An 18,728-nucleotide genomic window follows, 5' to 3' on the forward strand; every position below is an offset into this window, starting at 1 on the left:
CGGTGATCTGAGGCAGATGATTTTTTGGGAGCCAGTTCTGCGTAGTATCAAGTCTAGACTGTCGAGTTTGAAAAGCCAGTTTCTGTCGTTTCTCAAGTATGTCTTTACTTCTTTGCATGTCTATGATCTTTCCTTCTTCAAAGCTCTGTCAGATATAATCTCTTCCACTGAATCTATTTTTAATAAAAATAAATTGAGGAGGGAGTGAGAATCATAGGAAAATCACTTGGATTACTTGGAACACTATTTGCTCTCAAAAGGAGTATGACGGGTTGGAGGTTAGGCAGTTGCGGGAGGTTAATTACGCTTTGTTAGAAAAATGGTGTTGGAGGTTACTAATGGAGAGAAGGAGGTTTTGGTATAGGGTCTTGGTTGCTAGGTATGGTGAGGAAGTAGGGAGAGGTTGGAGGTTGGGGCCGGAGTGGTTCTTGGTGGCGGGAGGTAGCCAAAATTCATGATGGGTTAGGTGTTGTTGGTGGAGGGTGGTTTAAGCAGTGTGTTTCGCGAAAGATGGGGGATGGAGTCGATACCTATTTTTTGGCATGATCGGTGGTTAGGAGGTGTGTCTCTGGGTATGCGCTTTAGGCGCTTATTTGAGTTAGTAGTGGATAAGTCTTATATTGTGTCACATATGTGTTATGTTGGGTGGGAGGTTGAGGGTGGGACATAGAGGTGGAGGAGACATTTGTGGGCTTGAGAGGAGGATATGTTAGGGGAGTGTGTCACTTTACTTCGCAATGTTTCTTTGATGTGTAATATTACATATTCGTGGAGGTGGCAGGTGGATCCTATAGGAGGCTACTCAGTCTGTGGCACTTACCAGTTTTTAACCTTTCAGAACATTGATCAGGTTGAAACTGCAGTGGATTTAATTTGGCATAAACAAGTACCTTTGAAGGTCCAATTCTTTCTTTGACAATTTTACAGGACAGATTGCCTACAAAATCAAACATGTTGGATCACGATATAATTTCAGCAGATGATGCAGCTTGTTTGACAAATTGTGGGCACTTGGAAACAACTCAACATTTATTCTTGTTTTGCAGCTTTTACGGCTCTCTCCAACAGAAGGTGCGGTCTTGACTTGGTGTGTCGGGATCAGATCCTCACAATATTTCAAACCATTTATATCAGTTTATTCATGAGATCGGTTGCGTACCACTTTTAATGTTGATCTAGCTAAAACCTTTAAATTAAAGGAAATGATAACGAATGTTTCTAGACACTCTTTAAAAATTATAAGTAGTAAACATTAATGAAAATACGTATAAGCAAACAAATTACTTATTTTATAATGTTTAAAGAGTGTTCTGGAAACACGTATTAACACGACCCTTAAGGGTAGTGTTAACTTGTGCCATTAGGGCACATGTTAAGAAATATAAAAGAAGAAATATTCTCTAAAATTTTGTGCATTTAATTCATTAAAAAGTTAAAGATTAAATGCAATACACATATTCAAATATTATTTCTATATTTGAATCATTAACTTATGCCTTAAGAGCACAAATTAACATTTCCCATAAATTAAAGTTTTAAACATGTAATTTAGCTAAAAAAAACCAATAACCAAACAACTTTAACAAAATACTTAATCTTAACTTCAACAAAATAAAACAACTTCTAGAGTCCCAGTCCCTGCATGACAAATTATTAATGAAGGCCAGAGTATTTAATTTTTTGCGGAAAGTTTCAAATTCAACATTGCAAGTTGCAGCAACCAATAAATATCGATGTGACCCGTTTACTTTTGATTCAACTATTGTTGGAGTCCACTACTTTTATTAGGAGCTTATGCCATAGAAGCTCATAAAATATTCCCTCATTGCTGAATTTAGTACTCAATTTTATAGAAAATAAGACACATAGTTTCATTAAAAATAACAAAATTTATTTAAACAAAATTTATTTAATTTTTTAGTATGTATAAATTTCTCAAAAGTGACAAATATCTTAAAACAGAGGCAATATAAGTCAATGTGATTATATTCACACATGTTTTTTTGTTTTTTTTTTTGTTTTTATCAAGCAACAAAATTCATTAAACAAACAGGAGAGGGCTTGAACCCGTGACAGTCAATTACATATTCACAAAATATTAAGAAAAATTACATATTCACACATATTAAGAAAAGTTAGTATCATACAAAAAAAAAAAGTTAGTAGTGTAGTTAATGTGATGTCATTTCGTTTATATGCGATTAATCGAAATCTTTTTACATGGTGAATGGATAATTTATATACACTGACACTATATATAAGTTTTTTATATGAAGAATGATAACAACACATATTTTTTAACATACTCTTTTTGATTGGTTAAAATTCTTATGAGTCCCACCAAATCATGTGGGTCCCATATAAATTTTGTGGGTCTCATACAAATTTTAACCAATCAAAGAGTGTGTTAAAAATTGTGTGTTAAAATGTGTGTTGCTAGCGTTTCTCTTTTTATATTGACAATCAATCTTTATCGTCAAATCATAAAAAAAAAAAATTGAGTTTTAAGAAGAGAAATGATATTTAAACATCCATTTGTTGACAATTTTTGTGATAACTTTATCTCTCATACTCACATTATTTTTTACTTTATCTCTCTATTGATTTGGTTTCCGTGCAAATATCTACTTTTTCTTTATAAATTATGGGTGTCACGTAAGTTGTCAACCAATTTGGTTGTTCAAATAACACTTTTCGTTTAAGAATTATGAAAGTCACGAATATAAATGATTTGTTGACCTTGTAAAACAATGTACCAAATAAATCTTGCCATTATCATTTAGTTTAGGCTTAAATATGTATTTCATCGTTGCAATTAGGGATTGTTTAAAAATTGATCTCTGTATTCGCTAATCCTTGGAAACTAGCCTTGCAATCATTAATTATTTAAAATTTCGTCTTTTGACCAACTTAATCACTACCACGTCGCTAATTCGATGACGTGACAATGACTACCACACATGAAATTCCAATTTTGCCCTTAAGAAGAGGACAAAATATTGAAGAAAGAATTGAAAACCCAGCGGTAAAATTGGAATTTCATGTATGGTAGTGATTGCCACGTCATCAAATTAGTGACATGACATGGATTAAGTGGGGAGAGGGACGAAATTTGAAATGATTAAACAATGCAAGGGTAAATTGTCAGGATTAGCGATTACAGGACCAATTTTTAAATGACCCCTAATTGCAAGGATGAAATACATATTTAAGCCTTTAGTTTAATTATGGCCATGAATATAGGATACCAAATAAATGAACGCTGAATGCAACTCTAGTAGTATAAATCATTGTATTGTATGTCACTCATTATTGTTGTATACCTAACGAAGCAAACAGTGGTGGGAATGTTTCTGCATTTTCTTTTGGTATTGCTTACTGTCCTTACTGTTGTGGTTTTGGTACAAGCTCAGGATCCATATGCAGGTTTGGTTATGAATTGCTATATAGTTGCTTTATGTCACTTAGTGTCTGAAGTTTTCTTGTTTATATATGTCTCAGGATTCATTAGCTTAGATTGTGGTCTACCTAAAGATTCAAGGTATTCTGATATAAGCACACACATAAATTACATTTCTGATGCCAAATTCATAGATACGGGTGAATCTAAGAAATTAGCAGAGGAGAATGATATTAAACAGCAACTACAATATGTGAGGAGCTTTCCAATTGGAATGAGAAACTGTTACAGAATAAATGTAGCAAGTGGTACTAAATATTTAATCAGAGCATCTTTCTATTATGGTAACTATGATAATCTAAACAAGCCACCAGAATTTGATCTTCATTTTGGACCTAATGTTTGGGATACAGTGAAGTTCGCCAGTCTATCACACATCACAGACAGTGAGATCATATACACTCCATCACTAGATTACATTCAACCATGTCTTGTTAACACAGGCAAAGGGACTCCATTCATTTCTGCTATTGAATTGAGGCCTTTGAACAATACAGCTTATATCACATACTCACCTAAATCAGTATTATCACTCTTCAATAGATATTATTTAGGTTCCACCGCAGACAAAGAATACAGGTAAGATGGAGTCGGCTAGTATAAGCACATTAATTAATTAATTAGCTTACTGTAATATTTATATAAATAACTGATAATATTTTTGGTCATGTACAAACAACAGGTACAAAGATGATGTTTACGACCGAATCTGGTTTCCCTTTAAATTATCCAGTGGTTGGGCAAAATTAAGCAGCTCACTTAACAGCGATGATCTACATCAGAATGAATATAAACCACCAGCAATTGTGATGAGCACTGCTGTTACACCAGTAAATGACAGTGCCCCATTACAATTTCATTGGGAAGCAGATAATGTAAATGACCAATACTATACATATTTGCACTTTAATGAGGTTGAAGAACTGGCAGCAAATGAAACTAGAGCATTCAATATCACAGAGAATGATCACCTTCCGTATGGACCTGTGATACCTGAATACCGGGTAGTGAATACCATATATGATGAAATACCTTACACTGGAACCAAAATGTATCAAATTACCATTTCAAAGACAGAGGATTCAACCCTTCCACCAATCCTCAATGCCTTTGAAATTTATAAAGTAAAAAACTTCTCACAATCAGAAACTGATCGGGATGATGGTAAGCTAGCTCAACACATATACTTACATACTTTTCTGCAATCTGTAATACATATTATGAATAAAACATAAACTAATTCTACCTCTGGAATGGTAAACTTGTAAAACAAAACTAATAGTCAACAAATTTAAAACGACTACTATCAAGGCAAATGCTATCATGGACCAGTGTAACAATTGGTCCATGATGGATCAAATTTTTGAACCTTTAGATTAAAGATACTCATAGATCTTATCATACACCATCAACACCAAATCAAATTGTATCGTCTCTTTTCTCTCTTCTCTAATAATTTTTCTTCTGATGACCCTTTTCCAGCGACGTCTCCTTACCAACTTTTTAATTTACGTGATTTAATCAACTTATATTTATGGAAGGAGGCCGTATATGATTTTGACTTGAAATCCTTTTGAACTGTTCTTTTTATTTAAATACTAAATACTAGTTGATACTATCATAAACATCAAGAACACTTATGGGGTGGCTAGAAATTGGCAAGGAGATCCATGTGCCCCTGTGAATTATATGTGGGAAGGCCTAAACTGCAGTCTTGATGGCAATAACATCCCAAGAATCACATCTTTGTAGGTTTATAATTCCTTAAATAAACCATATGCATAAATTCAAAAACTTGAATTATCCTCTGAAATTATATATTTGGAAATGAAACCAGGAATTTGTCTTCAAGTGGATTGACAGGGGAGATATCATCTTCTATATCAAAGCTCTCTATGTTACAGTACTTGTGAGTTCCTAATCTCATTTGGTTAAAATGATGGAACAAAAGCCAAATCCAATCAATTTGTACATTCTTTTTTTGTCTGTCTATTCACCTTTCAGGGATTTATCAAATAATAGCTTAAGCGGCCCCTTACCTGATTTTCTGACACAACTGCGGTCACTAAAAACATTGTAAGTTAATCCCATATCAGTGCATCAATGCGATTTTATTGATTCTAAAAGAGGAGAAGGTGTCATATTTGTCCTGTGTTAGCAGAAACTTGGGGAAGAACAACCTCAACCTTACAGGTTCAGTTTCAAGTGGCCTACTTGAGAGATCAAAACAAGATGGACTGTTATTGATGTATGTCTCATACTTAAAGCTATCAATCAACATTATATTTAATTTAGAATATGACCATATCTCGATTTCTTTAGTGTAAAAGTAAATACAGTGATGGCAACTGTTGATCATAGTGTTTTTTTATTTTTCACTGATCCTTATGTACATGCATTATTCATTCTAGAACTGTTGCATTTAAGATTACTTCTTTTGGAAATTTAAGAGGTATAAGCAAAAGCTAATGATGGATGGAAGAAAATATAGGTCTAAGCCTCTAATTTATTTATTTTTTCTGTGGTTGATGCTAGCCTGGATCAAAATCCAAATATTTGTGAACCTGGTTCATGCAACCAAAAGATAAGTGATCGGAAGAAAAGTAATAAAATCGTTCCTTTAGTAGCATCAGTTGCTGGGATTTTTGTGCTCCTAGTCCTAGTAAGTGGAGCAGCTATCATCTGTGCCCTTATTAAGAAAAGAAAACCACAAGGTAATGCAGTTTCTAACTACCACTTATTATCTTTGGTTAATCAACTTCTAATTACATTATAATTTGTAATGAACTAAACCACTTTTCCACAAAAATTATCAGATGGGAACAGTCAAGTGCAGTCAGATACTCCAAATGATTCACAATTGGAATCCAAGCAAAGACAATATACATATGATGATGTAGTCAAGATCACCAACAACTTCAATAGAGTTCTTGGTAAAGGTGGGTTTGGAACAGTTTATCATGGCCTAATCGATGACACTGAAGTAGCTGTCAAGATGCTTTCTAAATCATCAGTACATGGATTTGAACAATTTCTTGCAGAGGCAAGTGCTCATCATTTGCACATAAGGGTCTGTTCAACCAACGTTGTGCTATCATGACATAAAAGTTGTTTTTGAGTTGCAGGTCAAGCTTCTGATGAGAGTTCATCACAAAAATCTGACTTCACTTATTGGCTACTGCAATGAAGGAAAAGACATAGGGCTCATTTATGAATATATGGCAAATGGAAACCTTGATGAACTTCTTTCAGGTATGTTATTCCATTAATCACAACTGTCAACCTACCTCGAAAGTACTAAGTATGATTTTATTGTAAAGGAAAAAATAGCAAGGGAAAGTTCTTGACTTGGGCAGACAGACTCGGGATAGCAGTGGATGCAGCCCAAGGTTAGCAAGGAAACTAAATATTACCTTCAATTTTTTGATTCATATAATCTAATTATGGAAATAATTTAACATCAGGACTGGAATATCTTCACAATGGTTGCAAGCCACCTATAATCCATAGAGATGTGAAAAGTACAAACATTTTATTAAATGAAAGCTTCCAAGCAAAATTGGCTGATTTCGGCCTATCCAAAAACTTTCCCAGTGATGGTGGCACCCATTTGTCCACTGTTGTTGCAGGAACTCCAGGTTACCTAGATTATGAGTAAGTAATTCAATTATATATATCAATGCGTGCATCATTTTCTTCACTTCAAATTGTAATGTATTGTCAAATTAGTCCTTGAAATATGAGAAACTCCAAAAATGTCCATGAAATAGGAAATTGAAGGTCATTTAATTCAAACACTACTCTTTTTTGTTTTGTTTTATAAACTTGGTATCCGGCCCAAAGACCGGTATTTATACGTTACTCTTCGTTAGCAAGCATTTAAAAATTGTCGCTAAAGTTGAATACTTATCATTGAATTGGTTCTTAAAAATTTAGTTATGATTATGAATACATTTTGAATTTATGTTGTTTCAGGACTAACTAACCTAATAGCACCTAATAATTTTAAGGACCGAATTTGATGCTTTTTTTAAATAATGTGGTCTGCCTTGCAGGTACATGACATCAAACAGATTGACCGAGAAGAGTGATGTCTACAGCTTTGGAGTTGTTCTATTAGAGATAATCACAAGTCAACCAGCCATAACTAAATCACCTGACAAGACTCACATAAGTCAATGGGTTCGATCCATGTTTTATAACGGCGATATAAAGAATATTGTTGACTCAAGATTACAACAAGATTTTGACACTAACTCTGCCTGGAAAGCTGTTGACATAGGAATGGCTTGTGTGTCCACTAATTCTTCCGATAGGCCAAACATGAGTGAAGTAATGAATGGGCTAAAGGAGTGTTTGGCTGAAGAATTAGCCCGAAAAAAGGTTGGTCGTTGTAAATCTAAAAAGGAAGATCCAATTGAATTGGTTCCCCTCAATCTTGATATTGAACTCGGTCCCCAAGCTAGGTAGAACCTTCTTAAATGATGAGATATTTCTGTTAGTTTTTGTGTGTTCCATTTTCTGTTTGATCAGTAACTTAATCTATTGCAATCTTTCATGTTCAATTTGATGGGCTAGTTTTTCTATTGTTACCGTGATTTGATTTGAATTGTACCAAGAAATTGTACGGTATTCATAAATATATGGTTGTTTATTATATTTTGTATCATTTTCTTTAACGTGTATATGATTTAGCGTTTTGATTTGTGAAACTGTTTTGCAGAGTACATTTTGCTTTTGATATTAATCTTAAAAATTTGAATTTAATATGAAGGGGACTGTGTTTGAATAAATCTGCACACTACTGTGTTTGGGAAATACATGGTATACAATGGTTCCTATCAAGACAAATTATTAGTTGCATAACATAAAATTCAACTGTGAAATCCACATAGTCGATCGTTATAAATTTTCGAGGGAAAACTAATGAATTATTTTTCTTGTTTTGCAATACTTGAACTTTTTCGGCATCATTTTCCTTAAGCTTTATATAATTTCATCCTCTTCTGATTTTCTTACAGACTTCTGGTGTTGGAGTGTGAAGAATATTGTTGCACAATTCAATATCTTTGTATCTTTTATTTTCATTTAGTAGGAACTACCTTAATAAGTATTTCATGAGCTGATGAACATAATAGGTATAATAGTCATCACCATTTAGACAAGGTAGGGGATTATCATGAACTGACGGTGATGTCTTTTTCATTCCCAGTTATAACTGATAATATCATCTTTTTTTTATTTTTTATTTTCCATCCCCATTTATAATAGTCTTTGCTTTTTTTTTTTTTTTTTTATGAAAATAGGGTCTTTGTTTTTCATTACACTACGTACAACATAATTGAGATCTAGTTACAATTGAAAATTGTTACTACATCATCAAAATTGTTACTAATTAAATTTAGTAACATTTGAGCAATAGTTAGGTGAAACCTGTGTTACTAAAGAGCTAGAGTAAGACGTTATAGTATTATCAGTAACACTCGAAAAATGTTACTTATTTGTACTTTGGTAACACTTTTTGTATCACGGGTAACATGAAAAAAATGTCACACATTTATAATTTTGAGATGTTGTAAAAAGAGTCGCAAAGTTGTCTAGACTAAACAATTGTGAATCTACCAAAAACCATTATTGATTGAAATTAGATTAAAAAAAGCGGATTATCTATAGGATTTTTTTGTTGTCTATTCACCACATTGAATATAGAAATCACATAAGTAATTTTACACAATCCAAGGAAATCACAATAGTACATTTGGAATTGGATCAACAATTTTGGATAACAAGATAATGAAATAAGATACCTTAACTAAACCTACTAATCACTTTTTCCATCAAAATTTTCAACAACAAAAAAATAAAAGGCAAGAGTCTTGATTCCCAATGCTGCGACAGGGGGAATGTATCAGCTCAGCTCTTTATGCAAGTCTGATTCCCAATGGAAAAGGCATTAGCATTTGATGTTCCTGCAAGTTTAAAAAAATGATTGTTATCACTTAGAAAGCAATAGAACCAATCAATTCACTCATAGACTTCACTACAAGGACCAATCTTTGTGTGTTAAAAAAATTCATAGCCTTAAGACAATTATCAACTACACAAAAGCAATAATATTAGAGTTGTAATCGATAAAAAAATTCCAGGCACAGTATTGCTTCAAAATCAGAATTAAGTATTCAACTCTTGATAATCAACAATGTGTTTTAAGTGGAGGCAAGTATAAATAAAAAAATTGGGGAAACAAGACCTTTACAATCTTGGAACTTTGTAAATCATTCGGGCTGCTTATTAATGCAACCCCCCCATAACCGCATAACCAATCCCCAATGCCTAATTTGATGCTTCTATATACCTGAAATTTATCATAGATCACAAAACAAATCATGTTCTACATCCAATACCAAAGGATAAAAATCCTTTAAAGAATTTAGAAATGAAATTGAAACATAGAGAAGAAAATGCTTCTCACACAGATAATGATGCTAAATATTATTCTATAAATAGGGCTAATTATTTCAGAAACAATATTGTTACCTGTAGTAAGAGTACCTTTCCAGGCCTGTAGAGAACTACCTGTATGATATGATAACTGCATACAAAGCCAAAACAGGCAAAAGAAAATAAATAAGAGACAAAAGCAGAATTGAAGGTAAAAAAACAGTGAATTGTTCTCTTCCTCCATTCTCTCTAATAATATACCCTTTGACAATCCCTCCGTTTTCCTTCTCAGAATCTCCACCTGTAATATGAGAACCAACACCCAAAAAGACAAAATAGCATACATAGCTCATTGGAGTTGAACTTTCACTCTATAAAATATAAATTATAAAAGAGCTTTGCCACATGGTGCGAGAAATAATAGCACGACTGGCGCACGAATCATGCTGGTAGTGATATTATATTTTCAGAATACATGAAAGTCAAAATAAATTACAATCTAATGAAAGATCCTATGGTGTCTATTAATTCGTTGTTTCTCGTTGGCAGTTTTGTCGCACCATCAAGCTTTTTCCATTATAAAAACATGTTTTCACTTTACATTATCTTGGCAATCAAACTGATAAGAAATTCTAAAGATGGATTGAGAAGCAAAGGAATAAGGCAAAAATGGTGGTTACTTTTTTCACTTACATTCAGTTTTCCACTAGCAACAACACTATCATCAAATCTGCTACTTTTTTAACTGAAAAGCTAACATTTTCCATCTCTTCAAACTCCCTCAAATTTCTTGTTTGTCAAAATTTCTGCTATTCCTCCTTCCCTCAAAATCCTTAACTGTTGATCTCTTTTGCAACTTCTTAAGTTTCTCTGTCAACTCATGAATTTCTTCATCCAAAACTCTATCAATATTTTTCCCTTCACAAATCTTTATTCTCCCCTGCATTCCACTGTCTAAGTTAAAGATCAAACCATGCAAACCAAACCATCATGTTAAAACATACATATAAATTAATGATACATAATTATAGTCTTAACCAGCTACTTGAAACAGAATTAGGCCAAGTCATGGTACATCAGCTATGACAATAACTACTGTACTTTCAAAATTTCGGACAAAATGAACCACAAGATCACATATCTTCGACAAGTAAATCATAAAAAGTTCAAATAAAGGTCTGTTTGGATTGGTATATTTGAGTCTATCGACTGACATAAGCACTTGTTAGTTTGTTTGGGATACCTTATAAAAACACATGATATGTCTGTTGAGAAATGACTCAAAATTGTGATGCTGTGAAAGCTGAAAATCGTGGCGCGAAATTGTGGTTTGGGCTAAATCTTAGGGGACAAAATTGTGGTTTTTAGTACTTAGGGGTTTAAAATTGCAAGATTTTGAAAGTTAGGGGGGAAAGTGCGCTTTAGCCTTAAAACTAATGCGACGTAAGTTATCCAATCGAATGTGATTTAACTCAAGCAAGGATATTATAGACTTTTCAGTTGGGAGCAAGCAAAATATGTTAGGAGAAGAGCAGAATTCATAGTAGATACATAGGCCAATAAAGCATATATCCGGAATTTTGCTGGGCCGGGTGACCCACCCATTTTGTGAAATTCAGAATTCATTCATTTTCTACTTCGTTTTCTATCTCCCAGCTCCCTCGGTCTTCACTGTTCTGCGGTTTGCTTTGCTTGAGGGTATTTATTTTTATTCTTTTCATCATTCTCTTCTGTCATTTCAATTCAATTGTTCCACTCCATTTAAATTTTAAATACCATGTTCTTTGTAATAAAAAAAAAAACCCTTTGAGTGAATTATGATTAAGTTTCGCTTGTTTCTGTTTTGAATCTTTTTAATTGTTTTTTTTTACAGTTATATTTTTAGTTGCGATTTGCTAATATTTCACGGGTTTTAAAATGTTTTTTTGTTTGTGTGTTATGCTATGCTACTGTTCTGAATGTTTGAGTTGTTCTATGATCCTAATTTCAGTGTTAAGTAAAACCCTCAATCACATATCAATCTCTAAACTTGCAGGTGAATCTCCAAACATGCGGTCACAAAAGCCTTCCGAATCACTCTTGAGCCTGGTCATGGAAACGCTGCCTTATGAAAGGCTCATGAGCCCGACCATGGAAAAGATTTGGATTGCTGTCACGGCTGCATTTCATAAATCTCATCAGCCTTTTGAAAGGATTAAGAGCCTTCGAGAGGCCTTAGAAGGACAATCTCAAGTTGAGGCTTCAGCTTTAGAAGAGTTGGAGGTTGCTTTAGAGGCTGAGGCTTTAGCTTTAGAAGAGTTGGAGGCTGCTATTTTGGCTGCCATTCAAAAAGGTCGAGACGAGGCTTTAGCTTTACAGAAGAAGGAAGAGTTGGAAGCTGATATGGCTGAGGCTGCCATTCAGAAGGGTCGAAATGAGGCATTAGCTTTACAGAAGAAGGAAGAGTTGGAGGCTGATACGGCTGTGCCTACTGATATGGGCCCAGGAGCTGATAAAAGAAGAAGGAAAAAGAATGCGATGAGGAAAAGAAAGAAGAGGAAAGAGTTGGAGGCTGACAGGGTTGTGGCTACTGATTCGAGCCCAGGTGATGATGAAAGAAGAGGGAAAAAGAATGAGATGGGTGAGAGAAAGAGAAAGAAGCGCAGCCCAGGAGCTGATGAAAGAAGAGGGAAAAAGAATGTGATGAACAGGAGAAAGAGAAAGAAGCGCAGCCTAGAAGCTGATGAAAGAAGAGGGAGAAAGAATGTGATGACTGAGAGAAAGAGAAAGAAGCTCAGTAATTGATGTTGGAGCAGGTACCGAAGTAATTAGTTATGAGTGCTAAAAACACTCTTCTTAACACTCAATCTTTTATTGCGTAAAATTGATGTGAGTCTCACACTTTAGAAATTGATTCCATATAAGTGGTAGAAACCTATGCTTTGATTGTAGGCAATGAAAGAGCGGCTTTAGAGAGTATCATAAAGAGTGTCTTCATAGGATTTTTCTTGAAATTTAAGTTAGTGGGTTATGCGTTATGTGTAGCCTATGTTGGCTATAGAGGAGAATTGTATTGTAGAAGAACTAATGTATGCATGTTTATTATCGTGGACCTGCTTATGTTGTTGGCTAGAAGAGAATTGTATTGAAGGACTAATTTATGCATGCTTATTATTGTCGACCTGCTAGTTGTTGCCTAGAAGAGATTTGTATTTTCAGAAGAACTAATTTATGCATGATTATTATTGTGGACCTGCTTATGTTGTTGGCTATAAGAGAATTGTATTGGAGAAGGACTAAGTGGATCTGCTTATTTGTTGATATTGTGGATCTGCTCATGTTGGCTAGAAGAGAATTTTATTGAAGGACTAATTTATGCATGCTTATCATTGCCGACCTGCATAGTTGACATTTAGGTCCTGTTTGGATTGGCTTATCTTAAGCTTATGTGGGCTTATCTACTTCCATAAGCTTTTTTAAAGGCGTTTGGGTAAATCAATAAAAATAGCTTATGCTACTCTCATAAACTGCTTATGCTATATTTTTAACAAGCCCAATTTTTTAGCTTAACAAGGCTTATTATGGAGCCTATGAATTAATAAGACCTCCTTATTACAGAGCAACTGTCAGATTTAAATCAACGGTTTAGATTATTCAACTGTGTTAAACTGATGTTTAATCTGAACCGTCCGTACTAATATCAATGGCTGGGATTTATTACAGCACCAAACTGTGTTCTTTTTTACAGCACCAAATCCTGGTCTGAAAGATAGTATACACCTTTTTTTTTTTTTTTTTTTTTGAGAAACACAAGTAACAACATCATTGATTTCTTACATCATTAAAAATAAAAATAACAAACATTTGATTTCTTAAAAAAACAACATCATTAAAAATAGAAATAACAAACATAACTTTTTTTTTTTTTTAACAAATTGTATGCTAATTAATATAAGGGGAGTAAACCCTCATTTGGGTCCCTGAAAGTGTACCTCGCTATCAACCACGTCCCTGAATCAAGAAAACGCAAAAAAAACTCCTCGAAAGTGTCTTCCGTTAGTCATTCCGATCCAAAACGTTAACTGAGCGTTAACACTGCTGATCTGGACGCTGGTCTTGCCATGTCACCTGCAAAGGATGCTTTCCACGCTGGCAGGGACGAATATGAAGGGTTAGTAGATAGTTTGCAACGGTCATTTTTGTCCCTCCTCTCCCATTTCATCTTCATCTTTCCCCTCATCTCCATTTCTCATTCTGTTCCCAATTTCAAACCCTAAAACCATATTCTCACTCAATTTCTTTCATTGTTTTTCGAATTTCCTTACCCAAATTGAGATTGAACATGATGGGAGGTGGGGGGATGCACAAAACGCACAAGAACAACAACATTAGTAACAAATCACCATCTGGTTCATGGAGTATGTCATCTTCCTCAAGAATAGATTCAAATCGATCCACAATTCCAGTACCTGATTGTAACTGTGGCTTGAGGACAACCATGTTTAAGGCAAACACGACAAAGAATCCTGGGAGACCATTCTACACATGTCCATTTCACAAGGTATATTTGAAAGAAAAATTATCCTCTAAAATTGCATCTATACATCATACACCTTATATTCCATTGTTGTTTCTGATTTCTCCATTTTTGCAATTGCAGAATGATCCCCGAAATTGTGGGTATTTTATTTGGTTTGATGAATGGGAAGAAATCCTTGGGGCAGAAGAAGTTGTAAATGCAGAGGAGAAAAATTTAGGTAGAAATGGTGGAAGAGAGCCTGTAAATGAAAGACTGCTTGATGGGAGAGAGGTTGGCAAGGGAAATGCAATTGATGCAAAATGGAAGACAAGACTCAACTCTAAATTGGAACTTATGGCTATTGATTTAAGGATGCTGAAGTACTTGGTCTTTGCATCTATTATCATGCAATTCTTCAACATAATTCAAAACAAGTGAAATAAGAGGAACAATGTATTTTGCTTTAGTTTATGTAGTTTCATTAGTATGTAAAACCTTGTATAAAGAATGAAGGTTTGCAATGGTTCTTGGAATAAATTGTGTAATGAAATGAAGGTTTAGAAACCAAATTATGTAACACTATATTATGAAATGAAGGTTTGTTTATTTTTGGAATCAATTGTGCATGACCTTGTCAACATGAATGATTATCAATATACTCGGAATGAATTCAACAACATAAATCAATTGCACAAAAGAAGCTAGTCATAGTCATAATATTAGCACTTATATTTTAACATGATAGTGAAATAAGAGGAACAATACATTATCAAAGTAGAAGTGCTAGCCATTGTCATAGACATTACATAACCAAAAAGATGTTGCCATTGTCATAGAAGTGCTAGCCATTGTCATAGACATTACATAACCAAAAAGAAGATAGCTCACATAACCAGCATTGCCTAATATCTTGTTTTGAAAGCTATCTCATTGTAGATTCATCAAAAAAACTAATTTAAGATTCATCAAAGTAAACTACATGTTCATCATGCCAAAATACATAAGGAGCAACAATCATTGAATGCACAGAATATCTCCTTTGAAAACATAGAAAGCTTCATTTCTTCAAGGGTGCCTAGGAGGTTGATAGTTTCCATTCCTTGGTGGCACAAACATGGGCACATTAGGTCCATATTGCCTCTGTCTCAGCGTAAGCCCAGGTGTTGGGATGAAAGTCATATTTGATGTTGAACTCGAACCTCTAATTGGTGGAGCCCTAACTCCAGTTGGTCCAGCAAATGGCCACACATTGCCAGCTACAAATGGTATAGCTTGTGGTCCTTCAGGGATATGCATTTCCTATATAAGTGAAATAAACACTATCAATCATTTGAAACACTATAAGATGGAACACTAAAACACTATAAATCAAGCAAATGTCATTCCTAATTCCTAAAACCAGAACTGTCATGCACAAAATCAAGCAAATGCATTAACATAATTGCCTATTTGGGGGAGTTAATACCTGAGAATCAGCTTCTGGTTGTGAGCCAGTGTATTCCATCTCACTTGCACCATCATTTGATTTCCAACCTCTAGGCCTAATTGGGACACCATAGTTGCTACACCCTTTGCTATTGTGACCTTGGATACCACACCTTGCACAAGTTATTGCAGGGTACTTTCTCTTGAGCTTGCTTGAACTAGCACCATCTTCATTCCCATCTTTCCTTCTTTGCTTCTTAGGTCTCCCTGTGCGCCTTCTTATTGGTGGGGGGACTGGCTTGATAAACTGAGTTACTTCCCAAAACTCTTGCCCTTGTAATGGCTGAATGAAATAGTTATAAGATGCTTTATAAGCTCCTATGGTTAACCATCCATGACAATAATCTTCAGGTTTTTGATTTTTATATGCTATGGCAGCAATAGCATGGGCACATGGCATACCTAACACATTAAAGATTGCTTAAGTTAACACATTTATTAACATACTAAGAAATCTACAATTTCCAAATCAGAAACATATAAGTGTGTGTTCAGAAACATACCTGTCAATTGCCAAAACCTACAAGTGCAAGTACGAGTGCTTAAATTAACATCCATCTTTTCTTGCCAATTTTGGACCTCAAACCTATAACCATCACTGTCCCCACACCAGATTGGTGTCCATTTGTTACTTTCAAGCTTCTCCTTATCCAATCTTGACTGTTGCATTGGACACAATGGGCCAGGACGACTTTCAAGTTTCAACTTGTTTGTGGCCATTGTCTTCATGATGTAGCACCTAATCTCTTCAGCCATTGTAAGAATAGGATGAGCTCTAAACTTCAAGATCTTAGCATTAAACACTTCACATGTGTTGTTTGTTATGTTGTCAACTTTGGGCCATTCACTAAAGTGAGATTTTGTCCATGATGTCACAGGCCATTTGTTCAGATACTCCCATGCCTTAACAGACTTTATCTTAACCCTCTCCATATGTAAGTTGAACTGTGCAGGTGTAGTTGCTTTTGCACATGCCCACACAGCTCCCCTAAGCTCTTTGTCCTTCCATTGTTTTGTGAAATTTCTCCAAAGATGCATAGCACAATATCTGTGATGAACACCAGGCATAACCTCTTGCATAGCTGGTATTAAACCCTGCCATGAAAACACACAGTCAGAAATTATAAATTTTCACTCGTGGTCCCCTAAAGTAGTCACTTACTGTCAATTGCATCCTTGTAAGTAGTCACTTACTGTCAATTGCATCCCTATAAGTTACTTAAAATATTCAAAATAGGATAAGTACGTACCTTTTGCATGTCACTCATAAAATTCCATCCATGCTCCCTGTAATTACCCAAGTCATCATGCAGCAATGTCAGAAACCACTTCCAATTGTCCTTGTTTTCAACATCAACTATTGCATATGCAATAACAAAAATTTGGTTGTTAGCATCTTGTCCAACTGCTGCAAGCAACTGCCCACCATAATATCCTTTCAAAAAACACCCATCAAGCCCAATAAAGGGCCTACACCCAGCCTTAAAACCTTTTTTACAAGCATCCAAGCATATATAAATCCTTTGAAATTGAGGAGGGGCATTAGGGATAGGTATTGTGTCTATGAAGCATGATGAACTTGGATTGCTCCTCTTTATTTCATGAGAATAATCCCATACCCTACCATATTGTTCCCTCAGACTGCCTTCCACCAATTCTCTAGCCTCTTTAATTGCCCTAAACAACTTTGAGTCATTGACATGTATACCAAACTCCCTCTTCAAGTAATCAAAACACTCACTATATGTAATGGTTGGTTGAATCTTAATTTGATGTTGGAGCTTGTTTACAACCCACTTTCTAGTTGCTTGCTTGTTCTTAAAACCTCTGCAACATGTATGCTCAGAATAATAAGTCTTCACTTGAAAGCTTTGATTAACCTTGCTCCATGAACAATAGATTTCCCATTTGCATTCATCTTGGGCACACTTAGCTCTTGCTCTGTCTTTGTCATTCTTAGCCCACTTTATGTTCCTTCCATAAAAGATGTTGTAATCTTTCACAGCATTCTTGAATGTCATCAACTGTACTTGCAGAAAAAGTACGGTAAAGATTCTAGGGTTAAGAATCGTAGACTAGGGTTCTAATCTAGGGTTTTAGACTGATTATTGGATCCTTTTAGAATGACCCCAAGAGGGTTATTTATAGCCTGCTAATGGGCTTTTTCCTGCGTGACTTAAGCTCTAAGAAAGCAGGGTTTTTAGTCTTTTTAGCTCATTTAGGCGGTTTAGGGCGACTTCTAGAGGTTTCCAGAAGCCGAGGTAGACGGCGCCCTGAGGAGGACGCGCCTAGGCCTCTAAAGTCCCTTCTATAGGGCGCCTAAACCCTTCTGGAGGGCTTTTAAGCCCTTAGGAATATTATGACGGTCCACAGCCCTCCAAGCACGAGGCTTGGAACAAGGCGTGGTGATTATTAATGTGGATTTGGCCCTTCTGGAGGGCTTTTAAGCCCTTAGGAATATTATGACGGTCCACCAGCCCTCCAAGCACGAGGCTTGGAACAAGGCGAAGTGATTAATAATGCAAAAAATCTCGTTGATGTTTTCAGGATTTTAGGCGAGGTGATCGTCACTGAATCTCCCTTTTTCATCCGACGGTCCAGCTTTACTGACTCTTGAGTTCAGATGGCGTGTTGACGTTTTGCCTACTCTTCAACACGTGTTGATGATCTGCTGAACGCGCACGTTTTTTGAGGAACTGAAAGGTTTTTTTTTCTTTAAAAGAGGCGAAAACCAACCTCACTCCTCATTTCATTTTGACGTTTTCTTTCTCCTGTTTGTTAAAGAACATCCCTCTCCTTCTTCCTCCGCTTTCGCCTGTTCGTTTGCAGTTTTTCAGGTAATTC

General features: G+C 35.2%; 4 protein-coding genes across 4 annotated transcripts; 3 read left to right on the forward strand and 1 right to left on the reverse strand.

Moving 5' to 3' along the window:
- The first annotated feature begins 3,301 nt into the window (after window positions 1–3,301).
- LOC25500376 (probable LRR receptor-like serine/threonine-protein kinase At1g51880) lies at window positions 3,302–8,025 on the forward strand. Its single transcript, XM_013588781.3, has 13 exons — window positions 3,302–3,426; window positions 3,502–4,039; window positions 4,143–4,624; window positions 5,070–5,208; window positions 5,298–5,369; window positions 5,465–5,536; window positions 5,622–5,708; window positions 5,996–6,174; window positions 6,277–6,503; window positions 6,586–6,712; window positions 6,781–6,849; window positions 6,925–7,114; window positions 7,516–8,025. The coding sequence occupies exons 1-13, from the start codon at window positions 3,348–3,350 to the stop codon at window positions 7,928–7,930; spliced, it is 2,676 nt and encodes an 891-aa protein (XP_013444235.2). The 5' UTR covers window positions 3,302–3,347; the 3' UTR covers window positions 7,931–8,025.
- Window positions 8,026–11,497: 3,472 nt separating this feature from the next.
- On the forward strand, window positions 11,498–13,104 carry LOC112417227 (protein PXR1). The gene is made up of 2 exons (XM_024772522.2): window positions 11,498–11,599; window positions 11,937–13,104. The coding sequence occupies exon 2, from the start codon at window positions 11,951–11,953 to the stop codon at window positions 12,683–12,685; it is 735 nt and encodes a 244-aa protein (XP_024628290.1). The 5' UTR covers window positions 11,498–11,599; window positions 11,937–11,950; the 3' UTR covers window positions 12,686–13,104.
- Window positions 13,105–13,927: 823 nt separating this feature from the next.
- On the forward strand, window positions 13,928–14,837 carry LOC25500378 (uncharacterized). Its single transcript, XM_013588783.3, has 2 exons — window positions 13,928–14,441; window positions 14,541–14,837. The coding sequence occupies exons 1-2, from the start codon at window positions 14,223–14,225 to the stop codon at window positions 14,835–14,837; spliced, it is 516 nt and encodes a 171-aa protein (XP_013444237.3). The 5' UTR covers window positions 13,928–14,222.
- A 627-nt stretch (window positions 14,838–15,464) lies between these two features.
- On the reverse strand, window positions 15,465–17,905 carry LOC120577412 (uncharacterized). Its single transcript, XM_039828752.1, has 4 exons — window positions 17,135–17,905; window positions 16,388–16,979; window positions 15,865–16,286; window positions 15,465–15,698 (listed from the first exon to the last, which is right to left on the reverse strand). The coding sequence occupies exons 1-4, from the start codon at window positions 17,903–17,905 to the stop codon at window positions 15,465–15,467; spliced, it is 2,019 nt and encodes a 672-aa protein (XP_039684686.1).
- Window positions 17,906–18,728: the final 823 nt, after the last annotated feature.

This window comes from Medicago truncatula, chromosome 8 (assembly GCF_003473485.1).
Source record: "Medicago truncatula cultivar Jemalong A17 chromosome 8, MtrunA17r5.0-ANR, whole genome shotgun sequence".
NCBI classification, from domain to species: domain Eukaryota; kingdom Viridiplantae; phylum Streptophyta; class Magnoliopsida; order Fabales; family Fabaceae; genus Medicago; species Medicago truncatula.